The 19335-nt window shown below is 29.9% G+C and overlaps 7 protein-coding genes across 7 annotated transcripts; 3 read left to right on the top strand and 4 right to left on the bottom strand.

Moving 5' to 3' along the window:
* Positions 1-145: 145 nt before the first annotated feature.
* Bma-nprl-3 (alpha globin regulatory element containing gene, putative) lies at positions 146-4163 on the bottom strand (the record flags this gene model as incomplete). The annotated part of the gene is made up of 13 exons (XM_043080026.1): positions 146-284; positions 358-516; positions 597-703; positions 1307-1430; positions 1823-1975; positions 2085-2216; positions 2359-2539; positions 2652-2761; positions 2880-2980; positions 3191-3296; positions 3434-3487; positions 3789-3834; positions 4046-4163. The coding sequence occupies 13 exons, from the start codon at positions 4161-4163 to the stop codon at positions 146-148; spliced, it is 1530 nt and encodes a 509-aa protein (XP_042935960.1).
* A 1023-nt stretch (positions 4164-5186) lies between these two features.
* Positions 5187-7134, bottom strand: Bma-mau-8 (Phosducin family protein; the record flags this gene model as incomplete). The annotated part of the gene is made up of 5 exons (XM_001896543.2): positions 5187-5265; positions 5445-5569; positions 5702-5902; positions 6116-6232; positions 6889-7134. 5 exons carry the CDS (start codon positions 7132-7134, stop codon positions 5187-5189), a joined length of 768 nt encoding a protein of 255 aa, XP_001896578.1.
* Positions 7135-7742: 608 nt separating this feature from the next.
* Positions 7743-8974, top strand: Bm9328 (Uncharacterized protein; the record flags this gene model as incomplete). Its single annotated transcript, XM_001896544.1, has 4 exons — positions 7743-7895; positions 8225-8295; positions 8595-8667; positions 8849-8974. 4 exons carry the CDS (start codon positions 7743-7745, stop codon positions 8972-8974), a joined length of 423 nt encoding a protein of 140 aa, XP_001896579.1.
* Positions 8975-9901: 927 nt separating this feature from the next.
* Positions 9902-10530, top strand: Bm17635 (Uncharacterized protein; the record flags this gene model as incomplete). The annotated part of the gene is made up of 2 exons (XM_001896545.1): positions 9902-10044; positions 10434-10530. The coding sequence occupies 2 exons, from the start codon at positions 9902-9904 to the stop codon at positions 10528-10530; spliced, it is 240 nt and encodes a 79-aa protein (XP_001896580.1).
* Positions 10531-11017: 487 nt separating this feature from the next.
* Positions 11018-12970, top strand: Bma-emc-3 (putative 29.4 kDa protein in STE6-LOS1 intergenic region, putative; the record flags this gene model as incomplete). Its single annotated transcript, XM_001896546.1, has 5 exons — positions 11018-11166; positions 11418-11532; positions 11915-11983; positions 12384-12510; positions 12723-12970. 5 exons carry the CDS (start codon positions 11018-11020, stop codon positions 12968-12970), a joined length of 708 nt encoding a protein of 235 aa, XP_001896581.1.
* A 553-nt stretch (positions 12971-13523) lies between these two features.
* Bm6956 (Uncharacterized protein) lies at positions 13524-16410 on the bottom strand (the record flags this gene model as incomplete). Its single annotated transcript, XM_001896547.2, has 5 exons — positions 13524-13593; positions 13968-14121; positions 14527-14731; positions 15512-15694; positions 16312-16410. The coding sequence occupies 5 exons, from the start codon at positions 16408-16410 to the stop codon at positions 13524-13526; spliced, it is 711 nt and encodes a 236-aa protein (XP_001896582.2).
* Positions 16411-17639: 1229 nt separating this feature from the next.
* Bm6643 (high mobility group protein, putative) lies at positions 17640-18601 on the bottom strand (the record flags this gene model as incomplete). Its single annotated transcript, XM_001896548.2, has 3 exons — positions 17640-17663; positions 18116-18304; positions 18509-18601. 3 exons carry the CDS (start codon positions 18599-18601, stop codon positions 17640-17642), a joined length of 306 nt encoding a protein of 101 aa, XP_001896583.1.
* Between the last annotated feature and the right edge of the window lie 734 nt (positions 18602-19335).

Here is a 19335-nt window from a genome sequence, read left to right as displayed (position 1 = left end):
TAAAAATTGATAAATGAACTATGCAGTCGTTACTTCGAAAAAAGAGTATCTAAGCTGTTTTCAATAACCAAATAACTGGTTTGGAAAAAAAAAATTTTTTAACAAGAGTGATAACAATGAATTATGTACTTCATACAAATACTATTTAAACATATTCTGGTCTCATAAACGGTGCAATTACGCAAGCAAATGTATCCAAAACACGCATTATAGATGATCGCTCCAAATTCATTCTATACATTATATCTTCGACATGATGTTCACCACGTAAGTAAGGTACCAGTCTGAAAAGTATCAGTCCTTCTTTTCCAGATGCTCACTTTTTTCTGAGAGATTTTTAAAATAATGAAACCTTACTTTAAAAACAGATCAAGCAAGTCTTCAGCACACTGCTGTGGATGTCGCTTAAGCATTGTTTTATATACTTGAATCACTGAAGCTTTAACTTCGGTTGTCAACATTACACTTGACAATAAACGGTTCAAGTGATCATCTTGATCTATATCCATAGTAGATCTTAAAAAAAAAATTACAAGAAGTCATTTTTCAATAGCATTTTTTGCCTTTTTCTCCGAAAAAAAAAAAAAAAAACGGACTCATTGATAATTTCATGTGAAAAAGGTGGCATCAAATAAAGAAATGTATGAAGTTGCATGATTAGTTCATCTCGCAATAGTCGTGCAACCATTCGTATGCGAAGTTGCTGAAAATAATGCGTCTTTGTCTAGAATGATATGAATGAGAACGATTAATTGTGTACTTATATGTTTGTTTAATTGTATCATAAAATATTCATTTGAAATTTTCCTTAGCCTAATCTAATCATTACTATTACACGAAAATGAGTATACTCATTTTCAACTCAAATTTAATTATTACTATTAAGATTAATGAAATTTTAACAGGTTATTGGAACTACTGTCTTCAACTTCTACATACAATTTCTTTTATGATTATTCCACATAATTAGATGTAAAATTTCATTTGTAACAGGAATTTTTTCACTGATTCGATGTTTCACTCGATGCAAAAACTTATTTTCAAAAAATCCATTTTTTTTTCCAAAAAATTTATTTTCATTTTGAAATTTAACCATGAATATCAAATGGGTAGGAAATAATTGTACAACTGCCATTGTTAGTAAAAAAGGTTAGTGGGGTCAAATGAAGGTCAATATAAAGCTGAGCTCAGTTTCAGCAATAACTTCTTGATAAGAGTGAAATTTTGAGATGAGATATTCATAGGAAGTTATTTAAAAAGGCTTTAAGTATTTCTATACTGATTATCCTATCAATATGAAATATACCTGCTCACTGAAACTATGCATTGAAGCGTTCGTGAATTCCTCTAATGTACATGGTGGAGAGAATTGCGCCAGTATAGTAGGTAAATGAGCATTTTCGAAAATTTCACTGAATTGTTCACTTAGCCTTGGAAAAAAAAGAAAGAATTGTTTACCAGTTTCTGTAGTTCATTCTAAATATAAGAAGTCAACATTTTAAGAACAATTAAATTATTAGGATAAGCAAGAGTTGCGTAATTTTTTTTGCAAAATTTGGAAAATTTTAATTTTTCTGTCTTTTTTTAAACCTTTGTTTTTAAAAATTTTGACTTCTTCCGAAAAAACTACAAATAGTTTCTGATGGGCTTTTGATTTTTCAAAATTCTGACTTCCTCTTGCTAATTTTGATTTTTCAGAAGTTGAATAATCAAAAAAGACAACATCTAAAAATTGCAATTGTTTGTTCTTTGCTAACTGAATAGTAGAGTTCTATTAAAACTTATTTTCCATCACAGAAAATTCCAGAAATTGAAAGTTAACCTTGACAACGGTTTCGGTGAAGTTGCGGAAGTGTAAACATTACTACTGCACAGTGGATATATGACGATAGCGCGTGCCCATAATAGCAAATGTCTAACGACAGTAAGAACTTGGAACAATGAAAGACCCGATGAGTCGCTGATGCTTATTAGACTGAAAAAGAAAAGAATGTTTGAATTCTAACGAAGTAATTAAAATTCTAATTTTGTAGTTTTTTTTTTTTTGTATTTGAACATGATCAAAAAATCCTACATAAGCAAACCTTTGATCCGGATGACAATGTTTCAGGAAAAAATGTAATGCCGGATTTGAATCATGTCCTGGTATAGCATCTTCCAGAAGCAAAATTCCATGATATGGCCGTAGGCGTCGGATAGTTGCCTCTATTTCACTCCTTAAGCATAACAAAAGCAATTTTTTTTCGAATTTTCAAAAGCTATAATTAATTTGTATGAAGATTTTCATATACAAACAATAATAATAATAATGAACAATAATAATGAAATCAATGAAACAGTATGCAAATTCATACTTACCTCGTCTTAGGCGTCAATCCCGCATGCAAAAGCGCACGCGGTTCGACGCAAAAGCCCACCTCAATACAATCATTTAGGAAAACGTGAACTACGCCATGTTCACTAACATCACTGAATATATCTCGAAGATCTTGTGCCAGTGAACAGTGTGCTAGCACCTCATGATACGGAAATGCCTGACCTAGAAAATTCAAATTCAAACCAAAAGCTAAAACAAATATTCTAGTCTTCATAAATTCTAAGGTTTATGATGCATCAAAATTTAAGCAGCATACAAAATTACATCTAATTACCTTCTGGAAGTGATTCGTTTTTTTCATGTTCATTTAATATTATTGTCATCTGTTCTGCCAAATAATCACAACGTGTTTGCTCTTCATCAATTGCAATGGCAATTTTACGACTGAAAAATTTAGAGATGATAATCAGTGTTCTCAACTTATAAAAAACACTTTTTTTGAATTAATCAAAAGTTCCCAGTATTTTCTGTCTAGAATTTTAATTCATAACAAGAAAAGCACCTGAGTTCCTGAAATGAAGTAACGAGATCAGCTGTCACCTTTGCAATTAAAATGAAAACAACATGAAACGTCTGCGGTGAGCGACCGGTTGGATGTGAGACCTTAAGATTGACAGAATATTTGTTATAAAAATATAACTTTTTTGAAATCAGCAAATCTTAATCATTTCAATTGTTGATTTTTAAAATTCGAAACATTCCGTTTGAAATTCTGGTGTAGTATATTCCATAATAATATGAAATATAATTTTAAGAAAGCACGTTATAATTTAAAATAGAAATTAAAGCACTGGAAGAATGAAAAAATCTTACGGTTTTAGGAAAACCAGCAAATCGTATATTATCAATCTTAATTTCGAATGGTTTTTCACAAATACCCCTAGCAGAGAGTAGATGTGAAAGAATTTTTGTTGGTACCCTGAACAGAAAGCATTAATTTTTTGCTAAACGAATATGTAACATTTTTACGCAATTCTGGTCATATGAATTTAAAATATAATGAGAACATTTGCATTTTAAGAAGTTATTAAAAAAAATTTACAAAACAAAATATACCCATATTGTTCTGCATCACTGCTATTACGCTCTTCACTACCTTTCAGTGATTGTCTAGAAAATGCAAAAAATTTGTAAATGAATGTGTGAATTTCATTTAACGTTATCATAAAAAAAAATGTTTAACACAAAAGCTTTATCATACTGCACAGTATAGTTCTTCTGAAAAAAAAAAAAGTAAGAAAATAAGAAGTAAAGATTTTTACTGTTACTAACAAGTACTACAGTTATTAAATTTTATTCTATATAAAACTTATTCAATTTAGATACTACACGAAAAGATTATTCGATATTTTTATATTTTTATATATGACCAGAATTTGATCTCTAAAATTTGGAAAATAATTGAACTTACGCACAAATAGTTGGATACGGTTCAGAGGATGAAAAAGATTGCAACTCTAAAAAAAAAGATATAAATTTGTGCAACTTTCTCTCCCTTAATTTTATTGTTTTAAAATACATTTATTTCTGAAATCTCCAACATCTCAATAGTTATAAAGAAATTTAATGTTTGAATGATAAATTATAAAAAACATAGATAATTCAGGTCAGAAAATTTAGTTGTAAACTAATTGTTATCTGAATTTATGATATAAATGAACAGCACACCGGATGTAACAGTTGAAGCATTTTGAAACGGATAAGCAAACGAGACTTGTTCATGATTTTCACCCATAGTAACAAACATAATACCCAGCGGAGAGTATAAATAACGATCCTCATCCATTTTGCATATTAAGTATTTCACAACCTTTTTACCATTTTTTTTTTACCAATGAAACCGAAAATCTTCGAATTTTTCGAATTCGTTTTGAAAATCGACCTGAAAATCCTGCCTCACTCGTAGCATCTACCGGATTATTGAAATTTCCTTTTCAAACTTCCCAAGACTACATCCCTTTTTTCAAACCTTATCAAAACTTCTGACCTTACTAAGTGTTACCGACAATTAACCGCTAATTTTCCAGTATTCTGATTATCTTCTGGTTATCACTTATTTAAAATTTAGTTGAAATGTGATAACATAATCCACTCATTTTATAATATAACTCGACATAAGCAAAAACATATTGACCATAAAAAAGTAACAATGATTATAACAAAAAAACCTCTACCATTCCTTCAGTTTCCTTTTTTTTCTACCCATTTGTTGTGTACCTTCTTAATCATTATATTACTAAAAAAAAATCAAAAAAATCAAAAAAAAAAAAAAAAAGAAAGAAAGAAAACTCTGCAGTTCCCTTATTAGTTCACGTAACAACTCAAACAATGTTTTCAGTAATTCCAAGTTGAGACATATAATTAACCATATGGATGCTATGCTTTGTCGTAATTAGTATGATAGAAACAGCAATACATTAGACAGCATTATTCATTTAAAATACACAAATACAAATATCAAAAATGAATGACCTAAAATTGAATGAATTATTAACATGTATTCAAATAAATGAATACATGAAAGCATGTATAAAAAAAATGATCAAAGCGTCAACAAAAAATCAAATGGATCAGTCATTTAATATGCTTTTACATCTATCTATAAATTGCAAGCATCATAAAGCTATTGAATATGCTTGGATAAAAATCCACTCTCTCAATATGATTAATTTTATCGAAAATATACAGCCATATACCATAAAATCATACTATAAAACAGCGTTGAAAATGTAGACAAAAAGAAGAATAAGAGAAAAAAGTACATGAAATACAAGATCGAACCACAACTCAAACTATAACAGCATTTCCACTAATCATCAAAACCGGTTATATCGTCATCACCATGATTACTTATTCGATATTCGGATATTCCTAGCTCTATTTCATTCCTTCAAAAATGAATATTAATAAATTAAATGACAATCAGCTGATACGTATGCATTATTTCGATGGTTATTCAACTTTATATTAGTTAAGAAAAGTAGATCAAGTGCATTAAACAGAAATGAAATCTGATATTATATAATTTGACGTCATATATCACTATTACCGAAAGAAAAAAACTAACTCGCTTAGAAAACGAATTAATTGATCCACCGTGAATTTCTCTCCAAGCTGATCCGTTATACGGACAAAGTTGCCCAACAGGGACTCATTCCGATAAACTTGCAATGTTGGAAGGGCATTCATCTTCTTAATTAAAAAGAAAAGAACTAATGAATGTTGATGAATTAAAGATTTCGAATTAAGAATTTAAGTTACAAATGTAGAGTTATGGAATATTTGGGAGAAACAAGAAATTACAATAAATCATGCTAAACATACGAACTGCTGCGACATTCCAATCGTCAATGGTAACACTTTTGCTAGTCTCAAATGAGGATATCGAATAGCGAGCGTATTGAAGACTTTATTCAAGGTTATACAAGCCTCATTATCATCGTCGTAAATGTGAATAAGAACCCATTTATCCCGATTTGATTCGATATAACATAGGAACTGCTCCTTTTCTGTTAATTCATCTATCTGCAAGAAAAAAAAAAGAAAACTATTTTTTTCCATCATTTAATCTTTTTTTCAAATAGAAATGAAGTGACAACTAACGAGTGACTTACATATTCCAATCATGCCATTGTGGAAGCTGTGATGAACAAATTAGCTCTTAACTAACTAGAAGCTATCTATATTTCATGAAATACTTGATTTGAATAAGGAAATTAGGATAGAAGAAAAGTTTACTTTTCTCATGGCATATAAAGAATCTTTCATTTCTAATAATCGTCTTCTTCGAATTTCTTCCAAATTATCATTTTGCAACTCTCCTGATAAAGTACATATTTTGGCTTGAGCAACAATCTAAAAGATGCTATAATAAGAAAATAGTATCGGCATATAACACAAGCTTTCGTTTATGAAAATTTTATGAAATAACTGATAAAATACTTATTTTATTTATTAGACATAACGGAAATTTATATATTCAATTTATTTATAAAAATTATTCTTTCGCTACTCTAATAATATTTCTATCATTTAAATAAATATATTATTGTTAATTTCTTTTTCCGTCGATCAATTTATTTCCAAGATAATTACTACTTGATAGTAATTATATCAATAAGTCAAGTTCAATAAGTTCAATTGAACTTATTATACCAGCGACAAAAAAATATCAATTTATTTCGCTCAATTAGTAGTAAACTTGAAAATAATAGCCCAAAGATAAAATGTAATGGAAAAAATTAGCCTATGATTTATTTTATTTGTCTGAGATTAGTTATTTGTGCTATTTGCTCTATATAATTTCTAATTTGAATAAAATGTAATAGTTAATTATAATAAATGCACTACGTACTATTTAGTATGAAAAAAATACATAACAATGTTGAAAATAAAACACTGCATAGAATATTAAATATTTTAATAAATATTGATTATTCATTCACTAAAAATTGTATCGAATAGCTAAATATTTAATTGATACAGAAATAAAAAAAAGAAAGAATTTTTACCTGTTTATATTTTTTTAATTCTTTCTCTTCAAGTTTTGCTTTACAAATTTTATAATCATCTAATACACCTTTTGGTCCTGTATTGCGATAATTTCTTGACACTATCTGCTTTGTTCCCATTTCAGGTCTTTGCAAGACGTTGTTCCGCTTATCAATTTTTATATCATCATCATTATCACTACCACTACTACTACTACAGTAACCAGCTGTATCACAATCCAATAATTTTGCTTCTAAATCTGCCATACCTGAAAGAATGAAACGAAAAGAAATGAGAATAATTACAATTATTATTAATCGTCTACCTTAAAGAAAAAAATATATGGATAAATAAATCATAAGTTATTTGCGTGTTGAATATGTGTAGGATGAGGCAAGATTCTGCTATGATAAATACCGTTATTTTCATGGAAAAACTAAAGAATACTTCACAGAGTAAAAAAGAAATCAAAAAATAAGCCATGCTTCTTACATAAGAACACGGCGGCAACTCGAATATAAACCTAGAAGGACCGTCAGCTTAAACGTGGTTTGACGGTGACTTTGTGATGGTGGGTTGTGCGACGTCACTATCCTGTATTTAAATTTTTATTTACCTGTTTACTTTGAACAGGTAAATAAAAATTTCTTCGAGTAAACCGTAAAAATATTCAAAGCAAACTAACTTATTCGAAGGTTTTACGAATTCTTTACTAGGAGAAATCTTATATACTAGTATAATGAATCAGTTATAAAAACAAGAGTACGTGAATTAACGTAAGTGTTTTTCTATTAATCATACATATGTTGTAGATTCTTCGAGTAAACCGTAAAAATATAAAACCATCATTAATGAGTGCTATTACAGGATTGAAATGAGTGAAAAAAATGAATTATGTGAAAAGTACCGTAAATTTGCTGTGGAAAGGTTACAATCAGATTATGAAGAAATGATCAAAGCCGTAAATTGCATTGTGGATGAAGTGAAGGAGTATGAGACTTTACTACTTTTCATTAATAAGATTAAGGTAAGTTCAAAAGAAAAAACGAAATTAAAACTACTCAAGATTGTAATAATTTTATTTTTTTTTTCTTCTCAATAGTTAGTAGACTCGTCTTTTTATTTGGATTAACCAGTAGCCAAATTAATGTTTGTACAGATGTGTTGCATTCATGGAGTGAGCCTTATTACTGTCCTCGAAAACATCCATTTCTATCTGCCAATTAAATTTCAGTGGTATGAATAAGTTTTCAGTGATTTTCTTCAAAAGTCAAGTCTTTGAAGGATTTTTAATTTCATATTTTAAATTATTGTGTACTTTTTATTATTTTCCTCTGCATCTTAACAACCTTTTAGGTACTGGATTCTGAAGAACCATTGAAAACACAGACAAATATTGGTAAAGATATCTTTTGTGAGGCTGTGATGTTAGTTTCTGATGATGACTTTTGACATTTCTAAAGACATTCTACTATCTTTTTAATACAAAAAAATACTGTTAATGATAATATTATTAATGAATTGTTTTTCAGTCATTCAAATTAAAGATGTTTTTTGTTTCTAAATCACAGTTTTATAACAGTTTGAATGATTAGAAATTGATGAATAATGGTTGATATCGGGAAATATTATAGGAATGTCTTGCTGTTTTTTTTTTTTTCTCTTTTTTTCCAGTTTATTGAAACGTTCAGTTTAATTACCTTTACAATATTTTTTGTTGTTGCAGTGATAAATGGGATCATGTAATTGTAAAACTATTCGATGATATTTACGCCGAATTAACTTTGGAACGAGCAGAAGTTAGTCATTTTGGTTAAACAATTTCTGGTTAACGATTTTGTGGTATAATTTCATTTATGTTTCCGTTTGTTGTTTTCTCTTTTTAGCCTTCAAATTAGGATATGAAATTTTGCTGTTAAATTTCACTTCCTTTTTTTAAATCATCAATACAGTAACTAATACACAACTATTTTGTTGCAGATTTTTATCACGAAAAAAATTGAGTTATTAAGTGAACGTGCTGCTTTCTACGAACGAGAAACGCATGCAGTACGTGCTAGAATACACCTAATACTTTCTTCTGTAAAGCAGCTTGAAAGTTTATAGTTTCTAAAAAGGTATGCTTTTTCGGCTTACTAAGTTTTCACTAAATTTGTGGTTTGTTATTGTTGTGCCTTTTGTATTGCCATCCAAAAACTTAATTAGAACAGGCAAATCCTTCATTGTTGTTTTTGAATGAAAACCTTTGTAATACATTCCTCAGATCTCAATCAATGTAATCAATTCTTCTTCGAAGCGTCTGTCTTGGATTGGTGTTGGTAAAACATGGTGCAATAATTTCTGTTACCTGGCGATGTTCCTAGGAATTTTAGGATTAAAGATTGATACTGTGATCTCTTGCTTCTCATATTATTTGCTACAAGAACAAGGCTTAACATTAGTGATTATTTTAAAGATGTAGTTCGTGGTTTACGATGTCGTCACTTAAACTTTTATTTCTTAGAGAACGGGTGATCTCAAATTTGATTGTGCATACTAACACTTTAGGAATTCATAATTTGATGATATAGAGTATCTGAAATAATTATTGTTATTGTTTAACGCAGCCAAAATGTAATGTAGATTAAAAGACTTTTAAGTGATCGCCGAACATTAGTTTGATCCGATTCACTGATATCACATCAAACGAGTAAATTATGTAGAATTTTTTGCACTAAATAAGGCTGGATTGAGGCAGTTCTGTACTACTTTGTCATTCTAATTGATGTCGTTTTTTCTGTTGCGTAGTTCACAATTCAAATAAATATGATTGCATGTTCAGTGTTTGTTTTAGCAGTGTAACTTTTGTTGTTTTCAAAAAATCAACTTATTATTTTGGATTTTGAAATGTCTGCAAAAATCCAAAATTTTTGGATTGTGAAATATCTATAGACATAATGAAAATGTTTTAGGAGGATTTTTTCTCTTAATTTTGAATTTGAAAACAAAAAATTCTTGAATTAAAAATTTTTTTTTCTTTGTAGTGCTTATATAATGAAGACTAGGATAATCTCTGAATCAGTAGTTCGACGTTGTCTTCTTTTACGACATCGAAATGCAACCAATTCATTTCCTAACGACACCGTGTACATTTTGTCAAGAATTGCGACAGAAATTGTAAAAGAAATATTATACAGGTGCGCTTTTCCGATCCTCGTAATAATCTTTTTAATATTGGCATAATCGTGTCATGGTATGAGTAGTCGGAATTTATTCAAAAAATACTACAAGTTAAGATTATTAAGCCTTTCCTCATATCTTAATAGACTGGTTATAATTCTCTAGATCCATCATGGTTTTTCATGCACCTATGAGTAGAATTTCAGTCAGGTTTCATTTAATTTATGAATTGAATCAAAGTGTTTTCCTTCCTGTTTAGAATTTTTATTCATTTCGATTAGTGCAACTGTTTCATTATAAAAAAATCGCTGATTTTAGCGTCTCAATATATTTCATATTGTTTAAATGTTAAAGGATTGGATGTAAATTTTGTCTAATTTTGAAATTATTAATTTTTAATTTTCAGAAGTGCTACTAATGCTGAGGAAAATTGTTCGGAGCGCGTAATGCTAGAAAATTTGCATAGGATTCTTCCGCAATCTTTTTTTGATTTTAATTTGTGAATAATTGTCATTTTTCTGTTTCGCTGAATGAAATTTTTATAAAAAGTTTCTGTTTGCTTTTGCTTTTCTTTTTTTAACGAATGGTTTCCGCCTAATTATTTGGAGCTATTTGTCACTTCATTTAAGTGCTAAAAAAGATATGATTTGTTACAGCTCAGTATTTAAAAACATTCACTAATACTTATTAAAAGTCTACTACTAAGCGCCAGGAGTAACTGAGGTAATGTTAGTGACCAAAGAATTAAGCCACATAATATTATATGTATGTAAAACTTATATGTGGAATTATATATATATATATATATATATTTTTTAAGGCTTACGTGAAAGGTATGATATTGTAGATTGTTTGAATTTTATATTTCAGTAGTATTACCAAATTTCGCAAATGGTTGTTGAATTGCTTTCGTCTTTTTTCCTTTTTTAATATTTAGATTGGCAGTTGTTATAGTTGATGTGCAGTTAATTGTGAATTATCTTTGACGGTATGACGGAATTGCTCCTCGATCCGGCCATCCGGACATGGGTTTTTTTGCCGGTTATTCTGATTACATTTCTGGTCGGAGTATTACGGCATTATGTAGCTTTGATATTCACGAACAGGAAGAAGTTGGAGTTGCAGCAAGTGCGAGATAGGTAACTTTTCGAGTATTTAAGTAAATAGCAAGTGGGTAGCATTTTGTTAGTTCCGAATTCTTTCCTTTTTTAAATCAAATAGCGTGAAATGAATGAAATTTTTGTGAAATGAAATTTATGGTATAATTCTACAGCACTACTGTTATGTATTTACATGCTATATTTATCAGTTCCAGATTTATTGGTCATCACTTCTGTTTATTAAATCTTTCTCATTTAGTACTTCCTTACTTCTCATCCACAATTTTTAGCCAGTATTTGATACGTTCCCGATTATTGCGAGAAAATGGGCGGTTCTTGCCAAAAGCATCGTTTAATATGCGAAAGAATTTTTTGCTAAATGAAGAAAATGGTTACATAACAAAGGTTAGGTTTTTTTCTTTTTTCTTTGAATTCGTTTATAATATTACTACTTTTTAATGTTAATATGTGATACTCAGATTACTATTTGGTATTATTGGAAATGCAATTAAGATTCATGATAGTTATTACATTATGTTGTAAAAAAGTGTAGGAACATAGCAAAGAACGTCGACATTAATAAAAAGTATTAATAAAGATTTGGTTGAAAATAAAAGTTGTACTGGAACCAATTATTAGGAAATGCATTAAGCAAAATAAAGTCGAAAAATAAAATTTGTGAAGACTTAGAATGTAAACTATTGGTTAAGTTTTAATTTGCGATACATTTCAAATCAATTTGTATTGACATTAATGCTGTCAGTAGAAATTCACTTTGATTTTTTAGGGCATGCGACGACCATCACAAATGCAAAACCCCATGGCTGACCCAACAATGATGACAGATATGTTGAAGGTTTTTTTTTATATTTATTTTTTACTTTATACCATCATCCAATTGTTAATATTGCCTTTTGCTTAAAGCTGAAAATTTTGAACAACCTTCTGGACGTCAAGATTTAGCTTCAAATCTGACTTTTTTAATTCCTCAAATGTCTCCTTGAGACTAGTGAAATAACTTTCGACTTTGTCGCAACTACATCACCTCATTCGCAAAAATGCTTTTTATTTCTGATTAGCAATTTAAAAAGAGATTTATATTAGTCAAATCACCAGTGGAAATAATGAAATTTAAGATTTAATTGTTAATGTGCAAAGTCGTTAAACTTTCATAAAATCAGTGTCGTAATGTAATGATTTACCATTTTACAAAATATAAATTTTACGGAAAGCCTAACTTCCTTTCTTTCCTAAAGGGTAATTTACTCAACGTTCTGCCGATGATCGTTATTGGTGGTTGGATAAACTGGACATTCAGTGGTTTCGTGACGACTCGAGTTCCATTTCCACTTACTTTAAGGTTTAAGCCAATGCTTCAAAGAGGTTCTTCATTTTCAGAATTTACCCTAAAAAATCGTATGGCTTTTTTAATCCAACTTCAAACAAAATCCAAAAAAAAAAAACCTATATGCTTGTTTTGGTTCTCGAAAGTATGAAATTCAGGAGTGGAATTAAAACTTCAAGTTGCTAAGGAAAATTCTTCACGAAATGTTTTTGAATTAAATTCATCGATATCATCCATACAAATTTCTCAGGAATAGAACTAGCATCATTGGACGCTGCATGGGTGTCATCTGCCTCGTGGTACTTCTTAAATGTTTTTGGTCTACGAGCAATCTATACTTTGGTACTGGGTGAAAATAATGCGGCCGATCAGTCCCGAATGATGGAAGAACAGATGAGCGGTGCAGCAATGGCAATGCCACAAGATCCAAAGCAAGCCTTCAAAGCAGAATGGGAAGCCCTTCAGATGACAACACATCAGTTCATACTGAATAAGTAATTACTGTTGTATTTACAAGAAGAAGTAAAGGATATAGATTTTGCAGGATGGTATAGAAGTGTTTTTGTTAAGTTCTAAAATTTTGTTAATCCCTAAATGCGAGCTGTAGCAAATGTTTAAGCTGCTTGTTTAAGACTAAGAAACTTTATTTTCTAGAAATATAAAATCACTAATAATGTTAGATCAATTGTTATGCAATTTTTTATATGATTTCCAATTCTTCAATGTTAATTTTATACAGTTCCTCTAAGTGAAATTTTCTGTCATTCTGGTCTATATTAATGATATTCATGTTAGCCCATGCACTATGCATTCTGTTTCATTTGTAAACACTTCTAATTACGTTAATCCTGAGCAACAAATAATTCATGATATGAATTTGTGCAAAATTTTAATGTTAAGTTATCAAAGGACAACGGAAGTATTAGTAATAATTAAAGGAAAAATCTAGAAGAATCACTGATACATTGAGTCGGTGTAATAATGTAATCTGAAACTCATCGGCAAGTTCCATTTAGACAACATCGAATATTCCCAGTAATCCATTTGCTTCTTACGGGTAATCAAAGAAATTGATTCGGGTAACTTTCCACATTCCAAGTGGGTTTAGAATTCTCGATAATCTAGAAATAATTTTCGTTTCCTTCAGAAGTACTTCATGCAGATTTTCCATTGATTCCATTTTTTTTTAGATCGCATTATCGGTGGAATATATAAAAGTAATAGTGAAAGATTAAAAAAAAAATGAAAAGTAGACGGAAAACAGATAAAACGTATAAGCAAAATGAAAAGGTCATTCTTCTGGTAATCTTTTATTTCGTCACTGCATATTTCTTTCTTCATCCTAAGTAAGATATCAAGTTTTTTTCTAACTTCCGCTTATTTCATTACAAGATTCGCTTTTCATGCTTTCTTCATTTCTGCTTCCTCTCTTTCCTCAGGCTGTCGTTGAAGGATTTCTTCGGCCGTTGTCCATTATAGCATGTAAAAAACTTACGTGATGTTGCAGATGAGTAAGCTTCCAGGAGGTGATATCCTTAGCAAACGCTCAATACTTTCATTTTCATTCATGTTGCTCTTCTTGATGTAAATGATAGCTTGTGAATAAAAAGCTCGATGTTTTAATGGAAAAAATGACCGTAATCCAGAAGCTGCAATAACCTGACTGTTCCCAATTAATTACACTTGTGTTCAGAAATTAGCAATGTTAGAACTTCAGAAAATGGTTTAGGATCAAAAAGTATTAAGGTGCAGGCTCGATTCAAGTATCCACAGGAAACAACAATTCAAGTTCATCAAAAATTGCAGATTTCATCTATAGCAAAAAGAATTCCAAATTTTTATTTGGAATACCAGAAACTTTTCGTAACTTTGTTATCATCTGATTTCAATTTTGCAACAGCTTTACGGAAGAGTGCATGCGAAAAACAAACTATTAATTCTTCTACTAGTTTGGCCTGAGAAGTTAGAAAATTAAAGAAAGACATCCAAACAGAAATACTAAGTGATGATGCATATTTGCGTTCTAATAATATGCTAAGATAAATTTTACGCACTCTTTGGTTGTATTTTGCCACATGTGTAAGAGGAATCAATGACGGAACAAATAACATCATTAGTAGAGAATTGCAATCGTTCGAAATCTTCCATATTAAATGGATCGAATCGCGTTTGCAATTCAGAAACAGTTTCATCAATCATTATCCTTCTTAAATTACCCCAATCTCCATAACGAATATAACCCGCACATAAAACAGCAGCCTAGAAAACAATCCTATTGACTGATTGATATGATGATAAGGTAATGACATGTTATATTTAAAATAATAATGCTATATTTCAAGTTTTGTAAGATAAGGTTTTTAGTGCTAGTTTTTTTTTACTCGATGCATTTCTAGTGGTAGTTCTAGTCTAGGGTGATCATGAATTATTCATTGGATTTTTTTTTTTTTTTTTTTTAATTGTTACAAGGAAGGTGTTTCGCAACTACAACTATCAATTATGCATCATCGAAAACTAATGTTATGAATTTTTAATAACATTAATTGCGATACAGCCCTAAACAGAAACCTATTGCAAAACCTAAAAGTTCCTCACTTTTAATTAGAAACTAGTTTTAATAAAATTCTAATAGGAATAAAAAGTGAAGATTTTAAAAAGGAAAGCCTGAAAAGATAAAATTAAAGTTATAAATTACAGCTATGAGAAAATGGGACTCGAAAAATTTAAATCAACTTAGATAGATAGGAATTTTATAAAGTGCTAAAACTTTGAAAATAATATATTTGCTGAGAAATCTATTCGTATCTCCACTTATAGTTTCATATCTCTCCTTACTAAAATTAACTGGTATAAGATAGACCTGTTTCTAAAAATAATTATGAAACTCTCATGTTGTATTCAACTTTTTCCAGCTAAAGCTTCCTTTTTAATTGAAAATATAATCTATAATTAAAATGAATTCATAAAAGTTTGAGAAAAAAATTTTTTGCTCAAATCAATTTTTATGTTTTACTTTATTATATTATCAACTGATATTACCTGTATTGCTCCATTAAGAAAACCTTTAACAGTGAATTCTTTTTCGAAAAAATGTCGATAACGAAACTGAGCAAAAACATTTCCCAACCTTCGATTTAAATCAAAAACCGGTACTATAGATTTGTCATCCTCCAGCAAAATAAATGGTTTATTAGCATTTTTTGATATGCTTATCTCTGATATCTGGAAAGTATATTTTTCATTAAATTAAAACAACCAAATCATATACATAATGAATTGACTCATCACTTCATACTAACCAATTAATGATTTCGAATATGCTAATTGAAATGCAGTTACTTTTTTTTTAATATGGTCACCATCTAAATCAGCTAAAGCTGTCATAGATTACATATTTCTTACTCACCTGCTGCATAAGATACGATTTAAATTCCAATTAATGAAAAAAAGAAATCTTTGGATAAGAAAGGAAACAAAATTTTTGCATAAATGAAGGAAACAATTAATCACACGAGGAAACTAAATAAAATCAGGTAAACATAAAACATCCTCCATTACAATGGACTGATAACCCTACGAAAGAAAGACAGTTCCATTTTTATCGACGATGTTTGTAAAGTACTTTGAATCAAAATAAATAAAAACAACTGTTTTAAGTTAATTAAATCGTTTTAATTATTGATCTATCCTTTTAATACGGTCAAGGTGTCACTTTCCATTTAATCTCACGCAGTTTTTAACCTTATCCTTACAACACTAATCCATCATATCGATTGCTTTTACAGGTAAAACGAAATTAATGACAGTATATAAAGTGTAAAAAAATTAAACAATCACACCTGATGATCAGAAACTGAAGGTTGAGCAAAGCTTGAAAATTTCTGGAAAACGGTTTGACATCTTACATTCGTCAAAGGACAAGCAATAATACGAAGCATAGCTTAAAATTATTTCACAAACACCTTCACCATCATATCTCCTGCAAAATAAATAAATTTAATCTCTCAGTCCAAACTTAATTCTTCTATTTTTTTAACTCGTCGATTTAATTGCAATAACAACCGCAAACTCGAATCCATTATTAAAAACTTCAGTCCAACGCAACTAATTAATTAATCACTCCTAGCATATTCCATAATATGTTTCGAAAAAAAATTACTCCCTTACTGGCCTCTCCTTTGAGAACTTGATAATGCAAGGAAGCTTCAAAGATGAAAAATTCAAATCAAACAGTTAGTAAATTATCAGCTTTTACCTCATAATCTTGATACTCTTTGGACGATCTTATCAATGCATAAGTATGTAAAACTAGTAACATATTAGCTTCAAATTCTTTACTTCCTCACATCTCGAAATTAGTAAATGCGCCATAATTATTGTATTTCCAAAAGTATCCAAATCAGCTAATTAAATAATCAAATCTATTCAACAAGTTACTTCAAATTACTAGAAAACAGTAACAGTCTTATTCCGTAAAATTGCTTGAATTTTGCAGTACAGAGCGCTATCACTACGCTGTTTTACCTCACATTTTTAATTTCTTAACTGGTCTTACATTCTTTTTCTTCCGTACCAAGCCTATTTGGTGGTAGCCTGATCGATATTACAACCCGAATATGATTGGAAACACAATTGGAATTTTACCAATGTTCGACACATCTCAAACCAACTTATTTTTACTTCAACATTTAATGAAGCGCACCCAAAAACACTGAGGTATTTCCATTAATTAGCAACCAATACAAAGCAAGATCATTAGAAAGAAAAATCAAACATTTGGAAGGAATACGGTAATATAAAGGTCAGGCAACTAGCACGGTTAAATGCCGATAGAAGTTGATGATAAATCCCTGACAATAATTTTGCAGCCCTTTAAAATTCCTTTCCTATTTTAAACAAACCTCAGATTCTGTTTCTGTTGAAACTTTATAAAGAAAAAATCATATAAAAGGATAAAATATCCGACATGAATTTCGACGACAATAAAATTTTGGAATGCGCAAAAGAAAAGAATAGAATATCCGAAAAAAGTCAAAAAAAAAAAAAAAAGACACACACACATATAAAAAAATTCCACGACAAAAAAAAAAGCGAGATTAAAATTAACAGCTTAAAAAAATGCATGAAAAAAAGAAAAAAAAACCGTTGCCTTTAATCTTCTTCACTGTTACTTCTTGTATTTTTTCTTTTCCTGAAATCAGCTTTCAATTTGATTCCGAAAAAAAAAAAAAAAAAACTATTCGAATATTCTATTAGTCCGCCTAATTCGACCTAATTTCTTTCTCGTTTTGTTAGATGATAAGTGTATTGTTTAGATGCAATATGAATTAAATGAATTAACTAATTAATTGGAATTATAAAAAAGCTATTGAGAACTAATGATACTACAAATAATCCATGACTATAGCCTGGAAAAACTGTATTACAGCGAATATGATATGATAATGATATGTCAAACTGATCAACATGATATATTTATTCACGAAGATCAGTTATTTCCCTAGAATAATGTAATTAAAATGATGTAATCATTATTATGAATTGTGTAGCTAGAACTAGAATGTTTCATTTTTTACAGACCAAATTTCAAACATAAACAAAATATTAGTAATCAAATGTATATCTGAAAAAGAAAATACATACTGCCTCATATCGCTGCTTATCCTGGCTGGCCATTTTCTCGTACTTGCTCTTATCTTTTACCTTGCCCCATTCAACACCTGCTGCTTTGCTCACATCAATGACAGACATGCCAGGTTTCGCTATACGAGATCTATTTTCCAGCAACCAGAACATGTAAGCTGACTTGGCTCGCTTCGGTGCATTCGGATCCTGCAAAAAGATCTCAGAAAATACAATAGGGGATAGTCTGAAAATACAACATATCATATCACCCATGGTTTAGTCTATTAATGACTGATATGTTAGTACTTATGCTGTAATAATTATAGTACTTATGTGCTTATAGTACTTAAAGTACTCATCCACACTAATTGTTTTGCTTTTTTTATGGAAATAAAAAAAAAGCTAACTTACTTTGACCTTCTTCGTCTTCTTTTGCTTTGATGTTGATGCTCCGCTTGACCTTTTACTTGACTTTTTTGATCCCTTTGGCCCTGTCTTAGCCATGATGGTGAATGTTAGTGTATGGTAAGTAGTAAGATGTAAACTTGAAAAACCTGAAAATTCTCCGCCCACAGAAAATGAATTTTTATGAATTTTTCTGTGAAACTTCTATGAGAGAAACACTGCAAGAAGATCATATCTTTTAGAGATTACTACCGTACAGCAGATATCAATTAAAAATTACAATGTATTAGGTCAAATTGGTTAATCCCAACATAATCGTAGGAACAAAATAAGACAGAAAAAGAAAGATGAATTTGAGGTGCTGCTAAAAGATTTGAATGACCGCTCTCTCTTTCTCCTTTTCCCACTCTCTCTTACTAACAGCGATGACTAACTATAAGCAGTAAAATGTTACGATGAGTTTACAGACTGCTTAAGAATGGAAATGTTTCAATATTAAATTGCCCAAAACTAAAACTAAACCCTATAAATCTGAGCTAAATTGAATGACCCCTCTTTCTGACCAATCGTAACCAACTAATAAGAAGAGAGTGACCATCTAAGAATTTGATGATGATGATGATGATGAACGGAAGATGAAATGAAATGTAGCAAAAGTATTCTCGAATTTATATACCCAGCTAATGGTACCAACATTTAACACCCGCCTAAAAAGGGAGCAGAAAAAAAAGAGAGAAAAGCCGCCGAAGGAAGGAGAACAAAAAACAAAAACAAAAACCGCCCAATTAGAGAAGAAGAAAATAGAATAATTTGATAGAACAGAAAGTGAAAGA

This window comes from Brugia malayi (assembly GCF_000002995.4).
Source record: "Brugia malayi strain FR3 genome assembly, contig: Bm_v4_Chr3_scaffold_001, whole genome shotgun sequence".
In the NCBI taxonomy this organism is placed as follows: domain Eukaryota; kingdom Metazoa; phylum Nematoda; class Chromadorea; order Rhabditida; family Onchocercidae; genus Brugia; species Brugia malayi.
Note: the sequence above shows the minus strand (reverse complement) of the source record. Positions and strands in the feature narration are given on the sequence as shown.